This window comes from Melanerpes formicivorus, unplaced genomic scaffold (genome assembly GCF_026170545.1).
Source record: "Melanerpes formicivorus ecotype bairdi unplaced genomic scaffold, bMelFor1.0.p_v2 SCAF_3, whole genome shotgun sequence".
Classification (NCBI taxonomy): domain Eukaryota; kingdom Metazoa; phylum Chordata; class Aves; order Piciformes; family Picidae; genus Melanerpes; species Melanerpes formicivorus.
Genome location: NW_027142355.1, coordinates 34,021,207 through 34,043,362, shown reverse-complemented (window position 1 = coordinate 34,043,362; position 22,156 = coordinate 34,021,207). Strand labels below are relative to the sequence as shown.

Sequence of the window (22,156 nt, the reverse complement as noted above, 5' to 3'; positions counted from 1 at the left end):
CTATGAGCTGTGTCATTTGATTAAATCAGAAGAAAGTAGTGCATTTACACAAAACACTGGTATAAAATATGTATTTCCCATTGATTTAGGCACTTCAGAAAGAGATACACTTTCATACACTGTGTTAGAACTACTATCACAAGGGCAGTAAAAAAGGGTAAATTCACAACGTGGAATCTCAAGAACTAGCAGACAATAGGCCAATGTCAGAACAAAGAACAACACTGCAGCACCCTTTGCTCCACTCCACTCAAGCACAGCAAGGCCAACTTCTGTTCTGGCCAACTGCTTCAGGTACTGGTACATGACATTGTATTGTCTGCCTGCTTTGTCTTAAACAGCTTGCTGTGTGTAAAATGTTTGTATTGAATCTTATTGGATGAATACTTGGTGCCATGTGTCTTCTAGAACTCAGAAGTAAGTAGTAAAACATTGTTTGGCCATTACAGTTCAGTACTATTTCAAAGACATTTCACAGCCATCTATACTTCATCAGAGAAAGGCAAGTGGAAGCTAAGAAAAGATTTCACTTACCAGACAAGCAAGTCTGTCAAGCAATGAACCATTGGGCATGTATTCATACACCAGACATGGCTGAGCACCATCACTTGAGAAACCAAGTAATTCTACTAGATTCTCATGCTGACACCTATGGCAAAAGATTTCTGTTCATATGTGCTCTGAAAGACTCCCAACATTTGAGAACAATACATTGCACAGGGAACTTGAACCTTAATTTCAACCCTACCACATGTAGCCATGTTTCTATAGTGGTGCTTAAAAAAAGAACTGAATAGTCACACTGTATATGAAACATTCTCCTTAGTAACATGAAAATTATTAAGTTATGTCAAAGACAAAGCTAAGGGATCAAAAATAACAGACCATCCTAGCTAACATTATCTGCAACTTAGTGATTAGTTATCTGCAAGTGTGACATGGACAGTGGCATTGAGTGCAACCTCTGCAAGCTCACCAATGACACCAAGCTGTGTGGTGCAGCAGACATGCTAGAGGGAGGGATCCATCCAGAGGGACCTTGACAGGCTGGAGAGGTGAGCCCATTACAACCTCATGAAGTTCAACAAGATCACGTGCAGGGTCTCGCATCTGGGGCAGGGCAATCCCAGGCACTGATACAGGCTGGGCAGTGACTGGCTTGAGAGCAGTCCTGAAGAAAACAACTTGGGGATACTAGGGGATAAGAAGCTCAATACGAGCTGCCAGTGTACACTTGCAGCCCAGGTTACAGTTGACTTTCTGGGCTGCATCAAGAGAAGTGTGGCCAGCAGGTCAAAAGAGGTGATTCTCCCCCTCTACACCACTCTAGTAAGACCCCACCTGTAGTACTGTGTCCAGTTCTGGAGCCCCTATTACAAGAGGGATATGGAGGTGCTGGAATGTGTCCAGAGAAGGGCCACAAGGATGATCAAAGGGCTGGAGCACCTCTCCTATGACCACAGGCTGACAGAGTTGGGGTTGCTCAGTTTGGAGAAGGCTCTGAGGAGACCTTATTGTGGCCTTCCAATATCTGAAGGGGGCCTACAAGAAAGTGGGTGAGGGACTTTTTAGGGTGTAAGGTAGTGATAGGACTAGGGGGAATAGATGAAAGCTAGAGGAGGGTAGATTGAGATTAGATATTAGGAAGAAGTTCTTCACCATAAGGGTGGTGAGACATTGGAAGAGGTTGCCCAGGAAGATGGATGTTTATAAGGCCTATCTGGATGTGGCTCTGGACAACCTAATCTAGTGGTGGGTGTCCCTACCCATGGGAGGGAGGTTGGAACTAGATGATTCTCGGGGTCCCTTCCAACCCTGACAATCAATTCTGTGATTCCCATTAAAGCCTCTGATGCTATCATAAACCAGTGTACTCACTTTGCCATAATTTTTATTTCTTGGTCAAATTGCTTTTTCAGGTCTTGAGCACTAACATCGACCATCTACAAAAGGAAGTGCTTGATGTTAGTATCGCTGGACACACTAAAAGGCAGGGTTTCTAATGAAAAAATCCCAACCATAATTGTAGGCCTTCCTTTAGATTAGTTACATGTAGCATCTACTTAACTGCTCACAGTAATTTTTTTTACTCATCTCAAAAATGAAATATCAGAAGATGGTTTTTAATTCCTCAGAATGCAATAGTATTGAACAAATGTTCCAGCACAGTGTATAACTCAACACTCCCCACAGACAAACAAGTCTATACCATAACGTACACAGTCACAAAGACAAATGCCCAGGACAACTCACAGCAACAAGCTTCTTGACAGCCACATTTCTGCCATTGATGTAGCCTTTGAACACGATGCCAAAGCCACCTTCTCCCAGTTTATTGCCTCCAGCTGATTCTGGTCGCGTATCAAAATTATTTGTAATACTTTCCAAGTCGTGAAACCAAAAGTTATGGAAATCTGAAAGACATATTTGCCATGGAGCACAGAGAGATGCTTTCACTTAAGGAGCAAGTGTAGTGAAGAGATTTTTCTGCTTCAGTTCTACTAAATCAAAAATTTGCTACCATACAAATCCTGACATAGAAGAGCCCTGCTTCCAGCTCTGTGATAAAGCCACCAAACAAAAGGAAAAATGTGAAATGCAAATAAAGAGATAATTAGCTAGGTATCATTTGCTCAACAACTAGTACTGTAGTAGCCTTCTAATTGTATTTTTTGGTTAATACTTATAATGCAGGGAATAGAAGTCAAATATGCAGATCCCAGAGAGCGCCACATTGCATCAGGTGTAAAAATGCATCCAGACCAAATCACGTTTCTGGCAGCAACCCCAAAGTGGACCTCTAGAAAAGAAGAGACCAACCACATATTTTCCTAGAATGCTTTCTTTACTCACCTTTTCTCCAACATCTTTAGTCACTTGATACTGGATTTGACATATTAAAAAAACCATTATAGAATAGAATAAACCAGGTTGGAAGAGACCTTCAAGATCATCGCATCCAACCTATCATCCAACACCACCTAACCAACTAACCCATGCAACCAAGCACCCTGTCAAGTCTCCTCTTGAACACCTCCAGTGACGGCGACTCCACCACCTCCCCGGGCAGCCCATTCCAATGGGCAATCACTCTCTCTGTGTAAAACTTCCTCCTGACCTCCAGCCTGAACTTCCCCTGGTGCGGCCTGAGACTGTGTCCTCTTGTTCTGGTGCTGGCTGCCTGGGAGAAGAGACCAGCCTCTGCCTGTTTACAACCCCCCTTCAGGTAGTTGTAGAGAGCAATAAGGTCACCCCTGAGTCTCCTCCTCTCCAGGCTAAGCAGCCCCAGCTCCCTCAGTCTCTTCTCATAGGGCTTGTGTTCCAAGCCCCTCACCAACTTCGTTGCCCTTCTCTGGACTTGTTCCAGCAAGTCAACATCCTTCCTAAACTGAAGGGCCCAGAACTGGACACAGGACTCGAGGTGTGGCCTAACCAGTGCAGTGCACAGGGGCAGAATGACCTCCCTGCTCCTGCTGGCCACACTGTTCTTAATGCAGGCCAGGATGCCATTGGCCCTCTTGGCTGCCTGGGCACACTGCAGGCTCATGTTCATCCTACCATCAACCAGCACCCCCAGGTCCCTCTCTGCCTGGCTGCTCTCCAGCCACTCTGACCCCAGCCTGTAGCACTGCATGGGGTTGTTGTGGCCAATGTGCAGAACCCGGCACTTGGATGTGTTAAATCTCATGCCGTTGGACTCTGCCCATCTGTCCAGCCTGTCGAGGTCTCCCTGCAAAGCCTCTCTACCCTCTAGCTGATCAACTCCTGTCCCCAGCTTGGTGTCATCAGCAAATTTACTGATGATAGACTCAATGCCCTCATCCAGATCATCAATAAAGATGTTAAAGAGCATGGGGCCCAGCACTGATCCCTGGGGGACTCCACTACTGACTGGCCGCCAGCTGGATGTGACACCATTCACCACCACTCTCTGGGTTCGGCCATCCAGCCAGTTCCTAACCCAGCTCAGAGTGCTGCTGTCCAAGCCATGGGCTGACAGCTTGGCCAGGAACTGTCTAGAAAGCAGCCAGTACTGAAAAAAGGCAACAGGATTAGGTGTAGCACATAATAAACTGCAATTTAATTAACATTCAGGTTTCCATCACTGTAGCTACCTTACTGCCAAGGTGGATGTCATATTCGGGTATCTTATTATGGGAGCTAAACACACAGCTACACAGAACAAGAGCAAAAGCAAGAGGTCTTTTCCCACAGATACAGGGTGACAAAAAGAGCCATTAGGGTAATGCATTGGTATGGTTTACTTCACATAGGGTGAAGGACAGATCAATAAAAAATGCACTTGATTCTACCAAACTAAGTGCCTACCTGTGTTATTAGACTCTGATCCTTTACTGTCTTGACTTGAGCAGGGAGCAGCTGAATGTTGCTTCTCAGTACTCTGAGGTAAAACAGGCTTTACAGATGGCACTTTTTCTTCCTGTACAGGCAGCTGTTTCTCACCTATAGGCAAAGTTTCCTGCGAAGAAAGAGGTAACGTAACTTCTTCTGCCATCCTTACAGCTTCTGAAAATGGAATTTAGAAAAAAGTGTTAACTACATTAGGAATGAGAAAAACAACATTGAAAACAGCATTTACAAGGTCAATACACACATAAGCATCATAAGAAGGTTATACTCTGCCACGGTGCATGAACTGCAGGACTCTTATTTACAGCCGAAACTCCTATTTCCACTGTTCGTAGAATGAAAAATGAGTCCACTTTAGGTTATTTTGACCTAATCCATTCTGATTCTCAAGGGCCATGAGGAGGATCAGAGGGCTGGAGCACCTCTCCTATGAGGACAGACTGAAGGAGTTGGGGCTGTTCAGTCTGCAGAAGAGAAGGCTCCCAGGTGACCTCATTGTGGCCTTCCAGTATCTGAAGGGGGCCTACAGGAAGGCTGGGAAGGACTTTTCAGGATCTCAGGTAGTGATAGGACTAGGGGGAATGGAATGAAGCTGGAGGTGGGGAGATTCAGGCTGGATGTGAGGAGAAGGTTCTTCACCATGAGAGTGGTGAAGCCCTGGAATGGGTTGTCCAGGGAGGTGGTTGAGGCCCCGTCCCTGGAGGTGTTTAAGAGCAGGCTGGATGAGGCTCTGGCCAGCCTGATGTAGTGTGGGGTGTCCCTGCCCATGGCAGCAGGGTTGGAACTAGATGATCCTTGTGGTCCCTTCCAGCCCTGAATGATACTATGACAAGTTAATGTGAAGCATTGTAGCATCTTACACAATTGAGGACACAGTACAAAACATAGAATAGCAACAATTACCTGGAAGCAAAAGGCTTGCTGGTGCTAAGAACTGATTCCTAAGCAGTAGATCCACAAGATCACCGACTGTACAGTTTGTCGTTCCCCAGTCATAAAGTAATTCACAGGTGGGGCTTTTGCCCATTTGTACAAATGCCTCGAATCTCCTTAAAAGGAAAATGAAGACTAACATTAAGGAAAAAAAGTGACCTCAAGGACTGTGGAGAAGGGAAAGCACTGTACTGCACAATTATTTGCAAATCTTCTGAAACAACAGCTAAAAGACAAATTCAAAACTCCTGAGAAAAATATGCAAAATATGAGAAAAAGCTAAGGTAAAACTATGCATATATGGCTTTGAAATGTTGTCCTGGACCAATAATATACTGGAATACAGGACTAACAGAAAGGAGAATGTCAGCAAAACAGAGAGGGCAAGTCAGAGCAAATGCAAAAAAAAAAATGATGTGGTCTTTCCATCCTTTGTCACTCACACTTCAGTTTGAATATTTTGATAGGGGCATTAAACAGAAACTGAGATCCCTTATTCTGACTGAATGATTATTACTACAGAAAAGCAAATGAAAATTTAATGCTAGTATCACTAGAAAGACTGGAAACCCAAGATATGCATTTTAAAATCTCATAAACTATTCCAGAGGTTAAGGATTCAACAAACTTTTCACGCCATGAGGTGTTCATAAAGTACTGCTAACATTACTTCTAAATTAAACTTGTTAGTTTAATATAGATGACAGATTGGAATCAATACAGCTGACCAATATGATCGAGCATTGTTCCTTTATTGTTCCAGTATTGCAGGCCTGCCTTGTTGGCATGGCTTCATTGGTTCCCTATGAGTGACCACACATTGCACTATTATAGATTATTGGTCCAACTACTAACGACACAACGAGGTTGTTGACGCAGGTGCATGTCCTGTTGTTCCAAGATAACTTTCCATGTTTATAGCTACCAGTGTCCTGTTTTAGTTACATGCTGCAGGCACAGCACTGTTTTGCCGCACTGCTAGCTGGCTCTGCACTTATGCTGAGCATGGCTTACCACCATGTCAGGCTCTAGTCCTGCACTGCCAGATTGCTCACGCTGCTCGTTGCTGGCACTGCCACAGTTTAAAGCCTCGGGCTCCCCACATTTGTTGGGTTTTCTTGGGGACAGTAACCTAGGAGTTTCAGTCCAGTTGTCTCTTGTGCTGTGCCTGTACAAAGATGCACGACTCAGTGTTTACTAGTCTCTAGTGTAGAAGAAGTTACACTAAAAGTGTATCACTAAAAATATGTATGTGTATGTCTCTAATTAATTGTCATTTCCTCAGTCAATTTTCTTTGGCTATAGCTTGTCAGGAAAATTAACTACAGAACAATTAAGAGTAATTGCTTTGAGTTCCCCAAGGAAATGGTACTGTAAAATGAGTTCTTGTCGAGTACCTGTTGGCACACTATCTTGAGTGCCCTGTTGGCAACAAGTTACACGAACAGGATGTGCAACAGCATGTATTTCAATGTAACAGTAAATAAACATGACTACACTACGTGACTTGTGCGTAGCACCTTATATGCATCTGGTTGTATCTGCTTTCACCAGAGGGATCAGTTATATCTACTGCCAGTTTCTTCCACCCTTCTTGGGGGTCGATGAAATCTGCCAGGCGCCTCATGAGCCCGTAGCTAATGCAGCGGACATATGTTGAAGTCGTTACGGGCTTGCTCATCTTCAGCTCCTACGGAACACAAACGGCGCGGTGACTGATGAGGTTTGCCACGCCGGCGTGGCACCCAGGCTTCGCGCCCTGCTCGACGGCAGCCGTCCCCGTCCCCGCTCCCGCTCCCCTCCTCACGGCTCCCACAACCAGTTCCTGGTCGCGCAGTGAGGCCCGCCCCGCTCGGGGCCGCACCCGCGACACAGCTCCCGCCCACCCTGCCTGGTAGGCGGGCGCCCCCTCCTTCCCCGCCACGGGACCTGCTTCACCTTACCCTGCCTCACCTTACCCTGCCTCCGCTCCCCCTCCCCTCGTCTCACCTCACGTCGCCGCCGATTCCAGTCGCTTCCTGGCGGCGGTGCCTGTGCCTCCGCCCCGCGAGCCTTGCCTCACGTCAGGCCTTCCCACTGCATCATTTCCCCTTTAAGAGGGAGCGACCCAGCCTCTGACGCGGGCGTCACCGGGACGGAGGCGGTGGCTCGGTTGGGATGAAGCGGAAGCACGACCTCCCTATAGGCTGCCGGGGACGTGCCCCTTCCCCTCCGGTCCGCCCCATGTCTGGCCGGGACGGGGGAAACTCCGAGAGGGATCCGTCGCTCTCTTTCCCCGCGTGCCGGGAGAAGTTGGTACACTCCACGAGCCAGTCTTCCCGTGGGGACTGGGTGGGTCTTGGCGCCCCCTGGCGGCTCTGTCGGAAAGCCTGGCGTCTGCTGGCAAGGGCGAGTGGTGCGCCTAGGCCCGTGACGGCTGGTGGGGGAGGTAGTGCCGCTTAACTTCCGTGCTGCACTGCCGCCTGGCCTTCAGCAGCCTGATCTTAATTTAATTTTATTATTTTATTTATTTTTTTTTAACTTTCCTACCTCCTCTTTTTGTTTTCTCCACTTTCAGGTGTACTGGTTTCTGCCTGGGAGCCAGGGAAGGCAGAGGAACCATGCTGCTTTCCTTCAGTTACGTGACTGACCACGTTGGCTTCAGCGGTACTATCAAAAACTCACCGAGTGACTTCATAGTGACAGAAATCGAGATGCCCCAGCACGCACTTAGGGATATCCGGGCTGAATCACCTCACAAAAACAGCGAAGCGCTGCTAGAACAAAGTAGCCTGTGCCTGCAGCAGCCCAAAAAACTGAGAACGGAGCCTCCCGGCCTTTGTGCCGCGGGCTGTGGCGGTGGCTGTGTCCCCAGCCCTTCGGAGCGCCACCCGAGCCGGGCAGGAAGTGAGTGTTCCGCATCCCCCAGCGAAACACGCCGCGAGGGGGATGCTGAGCTGGAATCTGGCCTCGAAGAAGCCAGTGTTTTTGACTCCTTACTGGGCAAACCCAAGAGTGAACTGCTTCATAAATTTGCTTGCGATCTGAAGGACCTGTGGGATTCGGAAAGTAACGCTGATCCCAGCACTGGGGAGTTCTCCCTGGGACCTGTATTAGACAAGAAAAATCGAGCTGATTTACACAGTGCTGTTAGGCAGAAATTCCCCTTTCTAATCACTGTTACCAAGGACAATGAGATGATTGTAAAAGGAAATGCTGATTACAGAGAACTCTGTCAGTTAGTGACTGAAAAGGAAACGAGTGATTTCTTTAGATTTCTAGATGCAAAGGTAGAAAACTCTACATTTTCCTTCGAGCCTGATGGAAACAAAGAGCACAGAAAAGTAGTTCACCACTTCATCAATAGAAGGTTTGGAAAACTTTTAGAAACAAAGTCTTTTACAGTGACAGATGTCAATGATCAGCCAAATATGGCAATAACAGTACGATTTCGAGAAAGAAGTTGGCCCAGAAAGAGGTCTGGTGGTGGTTTCCAGGAAAAACAAGATCTTTATACAGGTAAATACTACATTTGTAGTGGAAGTGCCAGGTGTTACGGTGTTCTTTAGTAAGACTGAGACTCGTGATCACTATTACATGATCAATAAGCCTGATTGACCCATTGTTTATGCTGAAATAAGTGTAATTATTACTGCATTGTAGTTACATCACTGGAGAATGAGATGAATGAATGAAGTTACTGCACCATTTTACATAAACTTTTCAATGATAATGACCACAGTTCCTTTGCTTGTAGCACTGCTGCTCCCTGTGCGCTGGCTTTGCCTTCATTCTAACTGGAGCATATTAGAAGATGCATCTAGATATTGTACAAATTAACAAGGCCAAATTTGGTTCATGATTGCATTCCTTAAAGCAGTTAGTTTCTGATATAAAGAGTTTTTCTAGCAAAGGGTCAATAAGAGTTGGTTGAATTGTGTTACATTTTGTCTAATGCTATTTTTAAAAGCAGCAGGGGCTTCTGGTTGTTTTGAGTGTTGTGTCCTGTGTCATTTTCAGTACTGAAAAAGTTGAAGTTCCTTTATTTTTGTGGTGTTGGAGGGCTATTTCTTTGCAGTTTCCATCTTATTACAGTTTGAAGGGAAGAACCTGCCTATCTGTCATGACAGAACACCCATACGAGCTAGAAGTGAAAATTCCTACTCATTCTAAAATGATTGATTGTTTCAGCTTTCACCCTTCAGAAAGAAAATCTAGAAACACTAGAAGCAATTGGCTTCTTGGCTGCTGAACTTGGTGTCCTTCCTTCAGACTTCAGTTACACTGGCATCAAAGATAAGAAGGCTATTACTTACCAACCTATGGTTGTGAAGAAGGTGACTCCTGAGAGGTATTTACAGTCTGGGTGCATTCCATATAGCACATGGGTTTGTATGTTTGTAAGTTTTGATGTGGTTTGGTCTTCTGAAGTGTTTTTATTGATGTGTCTTCCCTTCTCCTGGAAATGGCTCTAATGTTTTTTTGGCTTTAGGGCATATACAGCTTAGCATTGTATATACAACATACATCTAGAGCTGTATATTGACTTGATGTCCACAGACAACTTAACAGCTTTATATAGCTACAAAAGTAAAAGTAAATCATTACAAATGTACTTTGAACAGATGATTAGGAATAGTGTGGCCAGCAGGAGCAGGGAAGTCATTGTGCCCCTGTACTCTGCATTGGGTAGGCTGCACCTTGAGTACTGTGTCCACTTCTGGGCCCCTCAGTTTAAGAAGGACATCAAGACACTTGAACGCGTCCAGAGAAGGGCAACAAGGCTGGGGAGAGGCCTTGAGCACAAGCCCTATGAGGAGAGGCTGAGGGAGCTGGGATTGTTTAGCCTGGAGAAGAGGAGGCTCAGGGGTGACCTCATTGCCCTCTACAGGTACCTGAAGGGTGGTTGTAGCCAGGAAGGGGTTGGTCTCTTCTCCTAGGCAACCAGCACCAGAACAAGGGGACACAGTCTTAAGCTGCACCAGGGGAAGTTTAGGTTCGAGGTGAGGAGAAAGTTCTTCACCGAGCGAGTCATTCGTCATTGGAATGGGCTGCCCAGGGAGGTGGTGGAGTCAGCATCTCTGGAGGTGTTCAAGAGGAGACTGGACGTGGCACTTGGTGCCATGGTCTAGTCATGGGGTCTGTGTTGATAGGTTGGACTTGATGATCCTCGAGGTCTCTTCCTGCCCATTGTAGAGGGCAATGAGGTCACCCCTGAGCCTCCTCTTCTCCAGGCTAAACAATCCCAGCTCCCTCAGCCTCTCCTCATAGGGCTTGTGCTCAAGGCCTCTCCCCAGCCTTGTTGCCCTTCTCTGGACACGTTCAAGTGTTTCAATGTCCTTCTTAAAGTGAGGGGCCCAGAACTGGACACAGTGCTCAAGGTGCAGATGCAAACTGGGCCAGTTGTTCAAGAAGTAATTAAAAATTTGCCTTAATATTTAAAAGATTAAGCAAAATAGTTAAATGCTTCCAAGCCACTACCATAACAGGGAATATAAATAACTTCATAAATTCTTTATTCCTAAAATACTGCTTAGACTATAAGCTCCTATGCTGAAAGTAGCCTTCTATTTGAATGACTAGTGCTTACACTTGAGAACAAAGAAGTTGGGTAGATATCTTTAAGGGCAAATACTTCAACTGTCAGCCGTGTTTCCAATTACAAGCATGTGTAAGCACACCCAGAGAATCAGTGTGCTGAGTTTGTTTTTGTTCAGGCTGACCCAAAAAGAGCAATTGTGTTTGGGAGTCTTCTAGAGCACATTACTTTTCCTTTTCCTTTGTTTGTTTGGCTTGGGGTTTTTTGGTTGGTTGGTTGGTTGGTTTGTGTTTTTTTTAATGAAAAGCAGATTTTTAGGACTGAAGAGTAGACTACTTGTTTTTCAACAACAACAAAAGGCAAAATTCAGTGTGGCTGCCTTGGGAACATTCAGTGAATTGCTTCATTCCAGTATCTGTTGAGCTATAGAATATAGGTGCAAATGAAGTATTTCTGGGCTGTAACTCAATTTTAAGAATTCTATCTCTGCATTTAATTGATTTTCTGAAAACAATCTTTTTTTAATCAATTGTCTTTAAAGTGGTGTTAATTTCAGAGTATCATAGTATCATAATATCAGTCAGGGTTAGAAGGGACCACAAGGATCATCTAGTTCCAACCCCGCTGCCATGGGCAGGGACACCCCACACTAGGTCAGATTGGCCAGAGCCTCATCCAGCCTGGTCTTAAACACTTCCAGGGACGGGGCCTCAACCACCTCCCTGGACAACCCATTCCAGGGCTTCACCACTCTCATGGTGAAGAACCTCCTCCTCACCTCCAGCCTGAATCTCCCCACCTCCAGCTTCATTCCATTCCCCCTAGTCCTATCAACTACCTGAGATCATGAGAAGTCCTTCCCCAGCCTTCCTGCAGGCCCCCTTCAGATACTGGAAGGCCACAATGAGGTCACCTGGGAGCCTTCTCTTCTCCAGACTGAACAGCCCCAACTCCTTCAGTCTGTCCTCATAGGAGAGGTGCTCCAGCCCTCTGATCATCCTTGTGGCCCTTCTCTGGACACGTTCCAGCACCTCCATATCCCTCTTGTAATAGGGGCTCCAGAACTGGACACAATACTCCAGGTGGGGTCTCACCAGAGCTGAGTAGAGGGGGAGAATCACCTCCCTTGACCTGCTGGCCACACTTCTCTTGATGCAGCCCAGGATCTGACTGGCTTTGCGGGCTGCAAGTGCACATTGAGAGCTCATGTTGAGCTTTTTGTCCACCAGCACCCCCAAGTCTCTCTCCTCAGCGCTGCTTTCCAGCCAGTCACTGCCCAGCCTGTATTTGTGCCTGGGATTGCCTTGACCCTGCACTTCCTCCTATTGAACCTCATGAGTGCAAAGGTGAAGAAGACATTTATTAGAAGCTGGACAGCCTTAGTAGAGGACGTTTCATAATTTCTCCCACTTATTTTTGCAGGTTGAAAGAAATTGGAAGCAAAATGGAAAAAAAGGGAATGAGAATACACAACATACATTCCACATTCCAGCACCTTAGACTTGGTCAGCTGAAAGGCAATCACTTTGATATAGTGGTGAGAGATCTCAAACGTCACAGTCATGACTCCTCTGCAGAGCTGAAAGAGAGAATATCTGAAGCAATGGAAAATGTAAAGGTAAGAAAGCTTTGTGGTTGCCAATAATGAAGAGTTTTCATTGTCTGATGTAAAAAAAAGCCCAAACAAAACAATATTTTAAGGAAATTGCTTGCAGTAGTATGATAATGGCACTATTTCCCCATGTTGATGCTTTTGGCTATTTTATGTCTTTCCTGCATTACTTAAGGAATCACAGGAATTAAGTTGCATTCCAAGGAGGGTTTGTAAGTGAATTCATTCTGTGATAAAGACTTTAGACCCCGGAGTGGTACAGCAAGACAGATGGAAAAGGAGAATGGACGTATGAGATATTGCTGTATAGATCTAAAGGCAAACCAAAGTGATGTATTTCACTGTGGCAGTTGACAGGCTGAACTAATATAGTTGCATGGTCGACTGGTTGCTTTATTTGGTCATGTGAGGAACATGCATGGCTGGCTTTCTCGCATAAAGATGTGAAATGTCTGTAGGAGAGAAAGAATAGCCTCTGAAACTCAGAGGATTTTGCTGAGGAGAGCCTTCTCTTCTCCAGACTGAACAGCCCCAACTCTTTCAGTCTGTTCTCATAGGAGAGATGCTCCAGCCCTCTTATCATCCTTGTGGCCCTTCTCTGGACACACCTTCCAGCACCTCCATATCCCTCTTGTAATAGGGGCTCCAGAACTGGATGCAGTACTCCAGGTGGGGTCTCACCAGAGCTGAGTAGAAGGGGAGAATCACCTCCCTTGACCTGCTGGCCACACTTCTCTTAAACTGTGTAAACTGTGTGAATAGAACAGAATAAACCGGGTTGGAAGAGACCTTCAAGATCATCGCGTCCAACCCATCAACCAATCCAGCCCAGGATGCAGTCCAGGATCAAATTGGCTTTCTGGGCTGCAAGTGCACATTGAGAGCTCATGTTGAGCTTGTCGTCCACCAGCACCCCCAAGTCTCTCTCCTCAGGGCTGCTTTCCAGCCAGTCACTGCCCAGCCTGGATTTGTGCCTGGGATTGCCTCGACCCAGATGCAGGACCCTGCACTTGTCTTGTTGAACCTCATGAGGTTGGCTTGTGCCCACCTCTCCAGCCTGTCAAGGTCCCTCTGGGTGGCCTCCCTTCCCTCCAGCGTGTCTGCTGCACCACACAGTTTGTATTTAGAAATAGATATTTAGAAAAATATATTTAGAAATATCTTTTTAGATATCTCTAATTTAGGTGCTAAGATGTCATAATAAATCATCAGTTACACTTTTGTTCCATGTTACTTCTCAATGAAAAGAAAACCACACCCAGTTTGTATACATTTTGGGTGTGAATGCAGATGCATGTGTTGTATGCTTAGTCATACTAATTGTACCTACCTCAAAGTGCTTGCACACTTTTAACATCTCTATTCTTTATCATTGCAGACAAAAGGGTTTGTGAATTACTATGGACCTCAGCGATTTGGACAAGGACAAAACGTTCAGACGGATCAGATAGGATTGGCTTTACTGAATGAAAAGATGGTATTTTAATGTTGCAATATAAGTAGCTGCTGTCAAGTCAATGCCACGTTCATGTTGAGTTCTCTAGCACTGGAGTTGGTCTAACCAGTGAACAATTTTATTTTCGAGATAAATGCATGTGTGTGCTGGAAGTAATTGCAAGATCAGTTTTGACAATAGCATAAGCATGGAGATCTTAATATGAAACAAAAATTCTCTTTTGAACAGGAGATGCAGCTTTGTTCATTGAAATGAAGCAATCCTTATACAAATTTTAGTCGTGGTCCTGATTGCCTCCTAACTTGTAGCCTCTTTATTCTGCTGGAGGTCTATATACTTCTCTTAAATGTCACAAGATGTTACATGGGATCACATGAAAGGACTTGCTTTTTCAGTACCACATCATTTTGTGTGCCACATAGAAGAGAATGCTGCTTTCCATTATTCCTTGGCTACTTTCCCAAAGTCTTAGTTCTGAGCAATTTCTCCCATGTAAGCTAAGAAGAAGTTATTTCTTAAGTAATAATACAGAAGATAAGAATCATATGCTTTTCCATGTGTATGGTATAGTACTTGGCACAGGTCTAAATCAGGATCAAACACTACCACTTGAATATCCTTTTTTTCTAATTGTGTTTTGATTCAGAGAAAAGTCAGGAAAACCTACCCTCCAGATATAAGAAGAAGCAAGATTTGAGGGCAGCCCATAAAAGTTACTGTTGATGGATCTGGCATTTTGAGTTCTGATATGCTAGCAGCTGGTACAAGGTGCCAGTCCCTGAAGAATAGTGATTTAAAGTCTCTAGTCTTGACTCAGTTACTTTTCAATTTAAAACATGTAGAAACTACTATTTATATTAAAAAATGTGCCAGTGTGTGTGCTTGCACAGTATCACAGTATAACTAAGGTTGGAAGAGACCTTGAGGATCATTGAGCCCAACCTATAAACACACACCCCATGACTAGACCATGGCACCAAGTGCCACGTCCAATCTCCCCTTGAACGCCTCCAGGGTCGATGACTCCACCACCTCCCTGGGCAGCACATTCCAATGATGAAAAACTCGCTCGGTGAAGAACTTTCTCCTCACCTCGAGTCTGAACCTCCCCTGGTGCAGCTTGAGACTGTGTCCCCTTGTTCTGGTGCTGGTTGCCTGGGAGAAGAGACCAACCCCCTCCCAGCTACAACCACCTTTCAGGTGGTTGTAGAGGGCAATGAGGTCTCCCCTGAGCCTTCTCTTCTCCAGGCTCAGGGGAGACCAGTACAGAGGAGGACAGGAGCCAGATGCCATGGGTTAAAGTGCTAGCAAATTGTGTGGCTTTGCTGGTGCTGCAAATAACAAAGGTTGTTAAAAGATAAAGATTGTTGCCCCTCTGTGTAAGACTGTGGAAAGTTTACAGTCTAAATCTTTCATGAAACATGCAGAAGGGAAAGAAGGATCCTCCCTGTTCAGGGTTGAATGATGGCATTACAAACTGGAAGAGTTCTAACTGGATGTGCAAGAAGAACGACTGATTTCTTATAGAGCTCTAAGAGCTGTCTTGTGTCTTCTGTGCAACTAAAACATATCTTTAGCCTGAAACAAAACATTGGTTACTATTCATGGCCTCTTCTGTGAAAGGGAATATTTGACTTTGACCTTAAAGAACTCAGATAATTTTGAGTGCATACAGAATATGTTGATATACAGTTGAATGCATGTTTGTCTGTTTAGTTGATAAATAATTACATTGAAGTGAAACAAAATAATATTGTTCTTTAAAGGTGAAAGCTGTGAAGTTATTCTTCACACCTGAAGATACTGATGACCCTGTGAATAATGCAAAAAGATACTTTCTTCAAACTGGTATGTCCAGTTAAATTGTCTGTGTGTTTATTTGGGGTAAGTATTGTGAGGGGGTAAGATGTTGCTGCACAGATAGTTTTTATTTTGCTGCTGCCTTATGGCACTTACAGCTTATGCTATGAAACTCGGTACAGCTGCACAATTAAAACTTGGATGAGGCCCTAAATGTGCAAAATAGTGGAAGACTGATGTACTTCAGGTGCAAGACAGTGTACTCATAAATGCTGTATAGCATAATGCTGGAAAAGACTAAGATAATTTTATCGAAGCAGTTTTGGCCTCCTTCCATCTGTCTGCTTGTGGAATATAAACTGCTTCCTAATAAAGGACATATACAGAAATGAGGCATCCAGCCTCCTGTTCAGCACTTAGTACATGTGAGCATCTAATTTTCTGAGGTTTCTGTAAGAATCTTAGCTCTTGGGTTTTTGCACCTTTGGGCTTTGCTTTTACATCCTTTAATCATGTATCTCTTCTGTGCTTTCCTGTGATCTACCTTCTTTCTGTCTTGAGCTAAAATCAACAAAAGATGTCAAAGGCAGAAGTGTGCTGAGTAAAATGTTATGTTTGTCCAATTTGTTGGTTTTAAACACTCAACTTTCTCTCCAAAACTAAAAAGTTGGAGTTGCTCTTGATTTCAGATTTACTTTTCTTTTCAAATATTCCACATCTATTAGCCTACTTTGCACTCTGATACATAGCTCCAAGAGGCACAAGTGTTTCATTTCACAAGACACGATGAATCATTCTGTGCTGTGCATTGCTGTGTGATGTATAGAAAAGCATTGATGTGGACTCTGAAAACAGTTACTTGCCTTTTTCTGAAAGCAGAAGATAAATGCAAAATGCAAAAGCCTATGTCAGGTAATCACTTGTGATGAGAAAAATACATGAAGCAGAACATTTTGAACAGGATCAGCAAACTACACTGAATAGCTGAATCACAATTTAGTTTTTATTGCATGAAACAGAATATCATTTATGGGACTGCATTCATAGGTGTATCAGATGAGCTTTGCCTTACATGACACATTGAAGGAAAGACAATAGTAACCTGAAAGTCTGCATAAAGAGGTTAGACTGACACCAGTTTTCCCTACCTGATAATTTCATCTTCTTCAGAGTATTTTTTTCCTGGCAGGCAATATATGGAAATTCAAGGATTGATGATCTGGATGAGGGGGTCGAGTCAGTCATCAGCAAGTTTGCAGATCACACCAAGTTAGGAGCAGATGTTAGTAAGTTAGAGGGTAGAAAGGCTCTGCAGAGGGACCTCGACCGACTGGACAGATGGGCAGAGTCCAATGGGATGGCATTCAACAAGTCCAAGTGCCGAGTGCTGCACTTTGGCTACGGCAATCCCATGCAGAGCTACAGGCTGGGGTCAGAGTGGCTGGAGAGCTCCCAAACAGAGAGGGACCTGGGGGTGCTGATCGACAGCCACCTGAATATGAGCCAGCAGTGTGCCCAGCTGGCCAAGAAGGCCAATGGCATCCTGGCCTGCATTAGGAATAGTGTGGCCAGCAGGAGCAGGGAGGTCATTGTGCCCCTGTACTCTGCATTGGTTAGGCCACACCTTGAGTACTGTGTCCAGTTCTGGGCCCCTCAGTTTAAGAAGGACATTGAGACACTTGAACGTGTCCAGAGAAGGGCAACAAGGCTGGGGAGAGGCCTTGAGCACAAACCCTATGAGGAGAGGCTGAGGGAGCTGGGATTGTTTAGCCTGGAGAAGAGAAGGCTCAGGGGTGACCTCATTGCCCTCTACAACTACCTGAAAGGTGGTTGTAGCCGGGAAGGGGTTGGTCTCTTCTCCCAGGCAACCAGCACCAGAACAAGGGGACACAGTCTGAAGCTGCGCCAGGGGAGGTTTAGACTCGAGGTGAGGAGAAAGGTCTTCACCGAGTGAGTCGTTCATTACTGGAATGTGCTGCCCGGGGAGGTGGTGGAGTCACCATCCCTGGAGGTGTTCAAGAGGAGATTGGACGTGGCACTTGGTGCTATGGTCTAGTCATGAGGTCTGTGTTGATAGGTTGGACTCAATGATCCTCGAGGTCATTTCCAACCTTAGTTATACTGTGATACTGTGATACTGTGAAACTGATCTGGTTGGGTTTTTTTTGTTTGTATCAGAAGATGCAAAGGGTGCACTGACACTGCTGCCAGAATTTAAAGTGAGAGAGAAGATGTTGCTACGAGCTCTAAATCGCTATGGTGTAAACTACGAAGGTTGTGCCAAAGGCTGGCTCAGCATTCCTCATTCCATGCGCATATTCTACGTCCATGCTTATTGCAGTAAAATTTGGAATGAGGCAGCATCGTATAGGCTGAAGATTTATGGTTCACAAGTTGTTGAGGGTGATCTTGTCTTCTTGGAAGAAAGTGGAGAAAACATTTCCCTGAATGAAAAGGTGAGTCTTCACAAAGTAGTTCTTGTTTAAAAATAACAAAGGGGAAAAAAAAAGCTTGAATGCACTTGAATACATACTCAGACCATATTCTACTGCTTGTATTTTGGTTCATTCATTAAACTTTTTTACTTTAGTGAGAAAGGTAAAAAGAGTGATGTAACTGAGTATATCAAATAAAATGAAAAGCAGAGGTATCAAATTCAGTAGGGAGTTGTTGAGTTTAAGATAGGTATATTCATAGTGTCATAGTATCAGTCAGGGTTGGAAGGGACCACAAGGATCATCTAGTTCCAACCCCCCTGCCATGGGCAGGGACACCCCACACTACATCAGGCTGGCCAGAGTCTCATCCAGCTTGGTCTTAAACACCTCCAGGGACAGGGCCTCAACCACCTTCCTGCACAACCCATTCCAGGGCTTCACCACTCTCATGGTGAAGAACCTCCTCCTCACATCCAGCCTGAATCTCCCCACCTCCAGCTTCATTCCATTCCCCCTAGTCCTATCACTACCTGATATCCTGAGAAGTCCCTCCCCAGCCTTCCTGTAGGCCCCCTTCAGATACTGGAAGGCCACAATGAGGTCACCTGGGAGCCTTCTCTTCTCCAGACTGAACAGCCCCAGCTACTTCAGTCTGTCCTCATAGGAGAGGTGCTCCAGCCCTCTGATCATCCTTGTGGCCCTTCTCTGGACACGCTTCAGCACCTCCACATCCCTCTTGTAATAGAGGCTCCAGAACTGGACACAGTACTCCAGGTGGGGTCTCACCAGAGCTGAGTAGAGGGGGAGGATCAGCTCCCTTGACCTGCTGGCCACACTTCTCCTGATGCAGCCCAGGATCTGATTGGCTTTGCGGGCTGCAAGTGCACACTGAGAGCTCATGTTGAGCTTTTTGTCCACCAGCACCCCCAAGTCTCTCTCCTCAGGGCTGCTTTCCAGCCAGTCACTGCCCAGCCTGGATTTGTGCCTGGGATTGCCTCGACCCAGATGCAGGACCCTGCACTTGGTCTTGTTGAACCTCATGAGGTTGGCTTTAGCCTACCTCTCCAGCCTGTCAAGGTCCCTCTGGATGGCCTCCCTTCCCTCCAGCATGTCTAGTATTCCTATTTAATAAAAAAAACATTTTTCGTTGTATTTTTACTCTTGCTCATATAGCACAAGATTGTATTGGCACAATTAACTTCAAACTCAAAGCATGCAAGTTTGGAGTGATAGTTTACTAATTACCATTTACCAGTAAGTAGATTCCTTTATATGGAGCATCTCTACCATTTTTCATTGTACTCAACACTGGTTAGACCACACCTTGAGTACTGTGTCCAGTTCTGGGCCCCACAATTTAAGAAGGACATTGAGACTCTTGAACATTCCAGAGAAGGGCAACAAGGCTGGGGAGAGGCCTTGAGCACAAGACCTGTGAGGAGAGGCTGAAGAAGCTGGGATTGTTTAGCCTGGAGATGAGGAGGCTCAGGGGTGACCTCATTGCCCTCTACAACTAGCTGAAAGGTGGTTGTAGCCAGGAGGGGGTTGGTCTCTTCTCCCAGGCAACCAGCACCAGAACAAGAGGACACAGTCTGAAACTGCACCAGAGGAAGTGTAGGCTTGAGGTGAGGAGAAAGTTCTTCACAGAGAGAGTTGTTAGCCATTGGAATGTGCTGCCCAGGGAAGTGGTGGAGTCACCGTCCCTGAAGGTGTTCAAGAGGGGATTGGACGTGGCACTTGGTGCCATGGTTTAGTAGTCATGAGGTCTTGGGTGACGGGTTGGACTTGATGATCTTTGAGGTCTTTTCCAACCTTATTGGTTCTATGACTGATTTCTGAAATAGATTATTGTCCTTGTACTACTCAGATAACCTTAGAGTCCTTTAGGAGTTTGGGAGCACCGTGCATAATTCCTAAAATAAACTTGTGTATTTCTTTAAAGTTTTGTGGTGGGTATTTTTTTCATTTAACTTCTAAAATGTCTTGTCAGGTTCATGTAGTCACTGCTTCAGAAGAGTCAGCTAACAAATACTCTATAAACCAAGTAAGTCTGCATGAAAAATTCTGAGTTCTTGATCTCTTTGTTTGACTAAAATGATTTTGTTTTTAAAATTGTGTGTTTAAGTTAACTAGGGCAGGCTTCTTCCTTGCCAGAATGCACACTAAATACATGTGAACTAATCTCCACTCTCATAACAAACAGGAAAAAAGAGTCTTTGCTTTGTAATGGAAGTAAGTACAGCATCATTTGCAGTCTAGCAGTATTTATCTTGAAGCTGAATGTAAATACTTTGATTTTTCTTCAGTCTGCTGGGAAAAATCATTCAAGGGTAGATGACCTTCTAACTTTGGAAGGTTCAGAAGACATAGTTGTGAAGTCTTGCATAGGCAAAGTAATGTATTTATTGCTGTTTCATTTCCAGCAAGCAAGGAATTTCGTATTATTAAGGGCAACAAGGCTGGTGAGAGGCCTTGAGCACAAGCCCTATGAGGAGAGGCTGAGGGAGCTGGGATTGTTTAGCCTGGAGAAGAGGAGGCTCAGGGGTGACCTCATTGCCCTCTACAGCTACCTGAAAGGTGGTTGTAGCCAGGAAGGGGCTGGTCTCTTCTCCCAGGCAACCAGCACCAGAACAAGGGGACACAGTCTCAAGCTGCGCCAGGGGAGGTTTAGACTCGAGGCGAGGAGAAAGTTCTTCACCAAGCGAGTCGTTCGTCATTGGAATGTGCTGCGCAGGGAGGTGGTGGAGTCACCACCCTTGGAGGTATTCAAGAGGGGATTGGATGTGGCACTTGGTGCCATGGTCTAGTCCTGAGGTCTGTGTTGATAGGTTGGACTCGATGATCCTCGAGGTCTCTTCCAACCTTAGTTATACTGTGATACTGTGTTAGTACATTTCTAGTTTGTGTTAGGAATCTCGATACATTGATTATTTTTTTGCTTTAATTACATCCCCCATACCTGCCTTGCACAGTTTCATTTCACAGGAAGCTGTTCTTTCACTGTTTCAAGATTCAGACATATATAAAATAGTAATCACATTTAAAGGTGAATTAGTGTGCTGTATTTCACATATGTTTGTTGCTTTATTTTTCTCTTTGAAGGTCGTTCTTCCAATGGTGGGACATAGTATCAAGTATCCCAGTAATAAAGTTGGGCAATGGTACCATGAAAGACTTTCTAAGGATGAGCTGCAGATGTGCAAATTCAGAGTGCCTTCACTACAGCTGAATATACCTGGATGTTACAGACCCATTTTAAAACATGTCCAGAATCTGTCCTATTTTTTGGAAGGCAGTGAAAAAGGAATTGAAATTGAAGACAATGATCTGAATGAATCCAAAATCGCTCTTCATATATCATTTGACCTTGATCCTTCATGTTATGCAACAGTCTGCCTGAGAGAAATAATGAAATGTGACTTGTAAGGTTTTGGTTAATGAACAGTTATAGGAATATTATACAATGGTGCTATTTCATGTATAATGCCAAGAAAATAAGGGAGAGTAGCAGGTTTAAGCCAGGAACAAGAAACATTTGCAGATTGAGATTCATAGGGGTAAGGAAGAAACCCCACCAAAATCATTTGGAATATTCCAAAAGCATTGAAAGCCTTAAATGCAAACCCTGGGATGCACTGGAGTAAAACTATGTGTTAGACTATGCAGGTCTAACAGAAGTGAAAGAAACCATGGGCTGCAAGCATGAATTTCATACCTGGATTGATGTCTGACTTGCAAATTTAAATCCTGGAAAAATGTTTGCAGTAACTTAGTGTATCTAATCTTTTTTTCTTTTCCTTTTCCTTTTCCTTTTCCTTTTCCTTTTCCTTTTCCTTTTCCTTTTCCTTTTCCTTTTCCTTTTCCTTTTCCTTTTCCTTTTCCTTTTCCTTTTCCTTTTCCTTTCGCCTTTCCTTTCGCCTTTCCTTTCCTTTCCTTTCCTTTCCTTTCCTTTCCTTTCCTTTCCTTTCCTTTCCTTTCCTTTCCTTTCCTTTCCTTTCCTTTCCTTTCCTTTCCTTTCCTTTCCTTTC

General features: G+C 44.8%; 2 protein-coding genes across 4 annotated transcripts in view; one reads left to right on the top strand and one right to left on the bottom strand.

The window, feature by feature from the left end:
- IRAK4 (interleukin 1 receptor associated kinase 4) overlaps window positions 1-8,132 on the bottom strand; it is a 26,164-nt gene extending 18,032 nt beyond the window's left edge. The window contains exons 1-7 of one of the 2 annotated variants that reach the window (XM_068170305.1): window positions 7,294-8,132; window positions 6,825-6,994; window positions 5,275-5,420; window positions 4,330-4,527; window positions 2,254-2,414; window positions 1,879-1,943; window positions 535-649 (exon numbers count right to left, since the gene is read on the bottom strand). In XM_068170305.1, the coding sequence (XP_068026406.1) occupies window positions 535-649; window positions 1,879-1,943; window positions 2,254-2,414; window positions 4,330-4,527; window positions 5,275-5,420; window positions 6,825-6,985 (846 nt within the window). In that variant the 5' untranslated portion in view covers window positions 6,986-6,994; window positions 7,294-8,132. The remainder of the gene's footprint in view (window positions 1-534; window positions 650-1,878; window positions 1,944-2,253; window positions 2,415-4,329; window positions 4,528-5,274; window positions 5,421-6,824; window positions 6,995-7,293) is intronic. The other variant, XM_068170304.1, reaches the window with a different exon arrangement.
- PUS7L (pseudouridine synthase 7 like) lies at window positions 7,549-22,156 on the top strand. Of its 2 annotated transcripts, XM_068170297.1 has the most exons (9): window positions 7,549-7,732; window positions 7,862-8,802; window positions 9,475-9,634; window positions 12,245-12,440; window positions 13,813-13,911; window positions 15,657-15,738; window positions 17,869-18,146; window positions 20,119-20,172; window positions 21,231-22,156. In XM_068170297.1, the coding sequence occupies exons 2-9, from the start codon at window positions 7,905-7,907 to the stop codon at window positions 21,552-21,554; spliced, it is 2,091 nt and encodes a 696-aa protein (XP_068026398.1). In that variant the 5' UTR covers window positions 7,549-7,732; window positions 7,862-7,904; the 3' UTR covers window positions 21,555-22,156. The 2 variants fall into 2 exon arrangements, with proteins under 2 accessions (XP_068026398.1, XP_068026397.1); XM_068170296.1 differs by having other exon boundaries at window positions 7,725-8,802.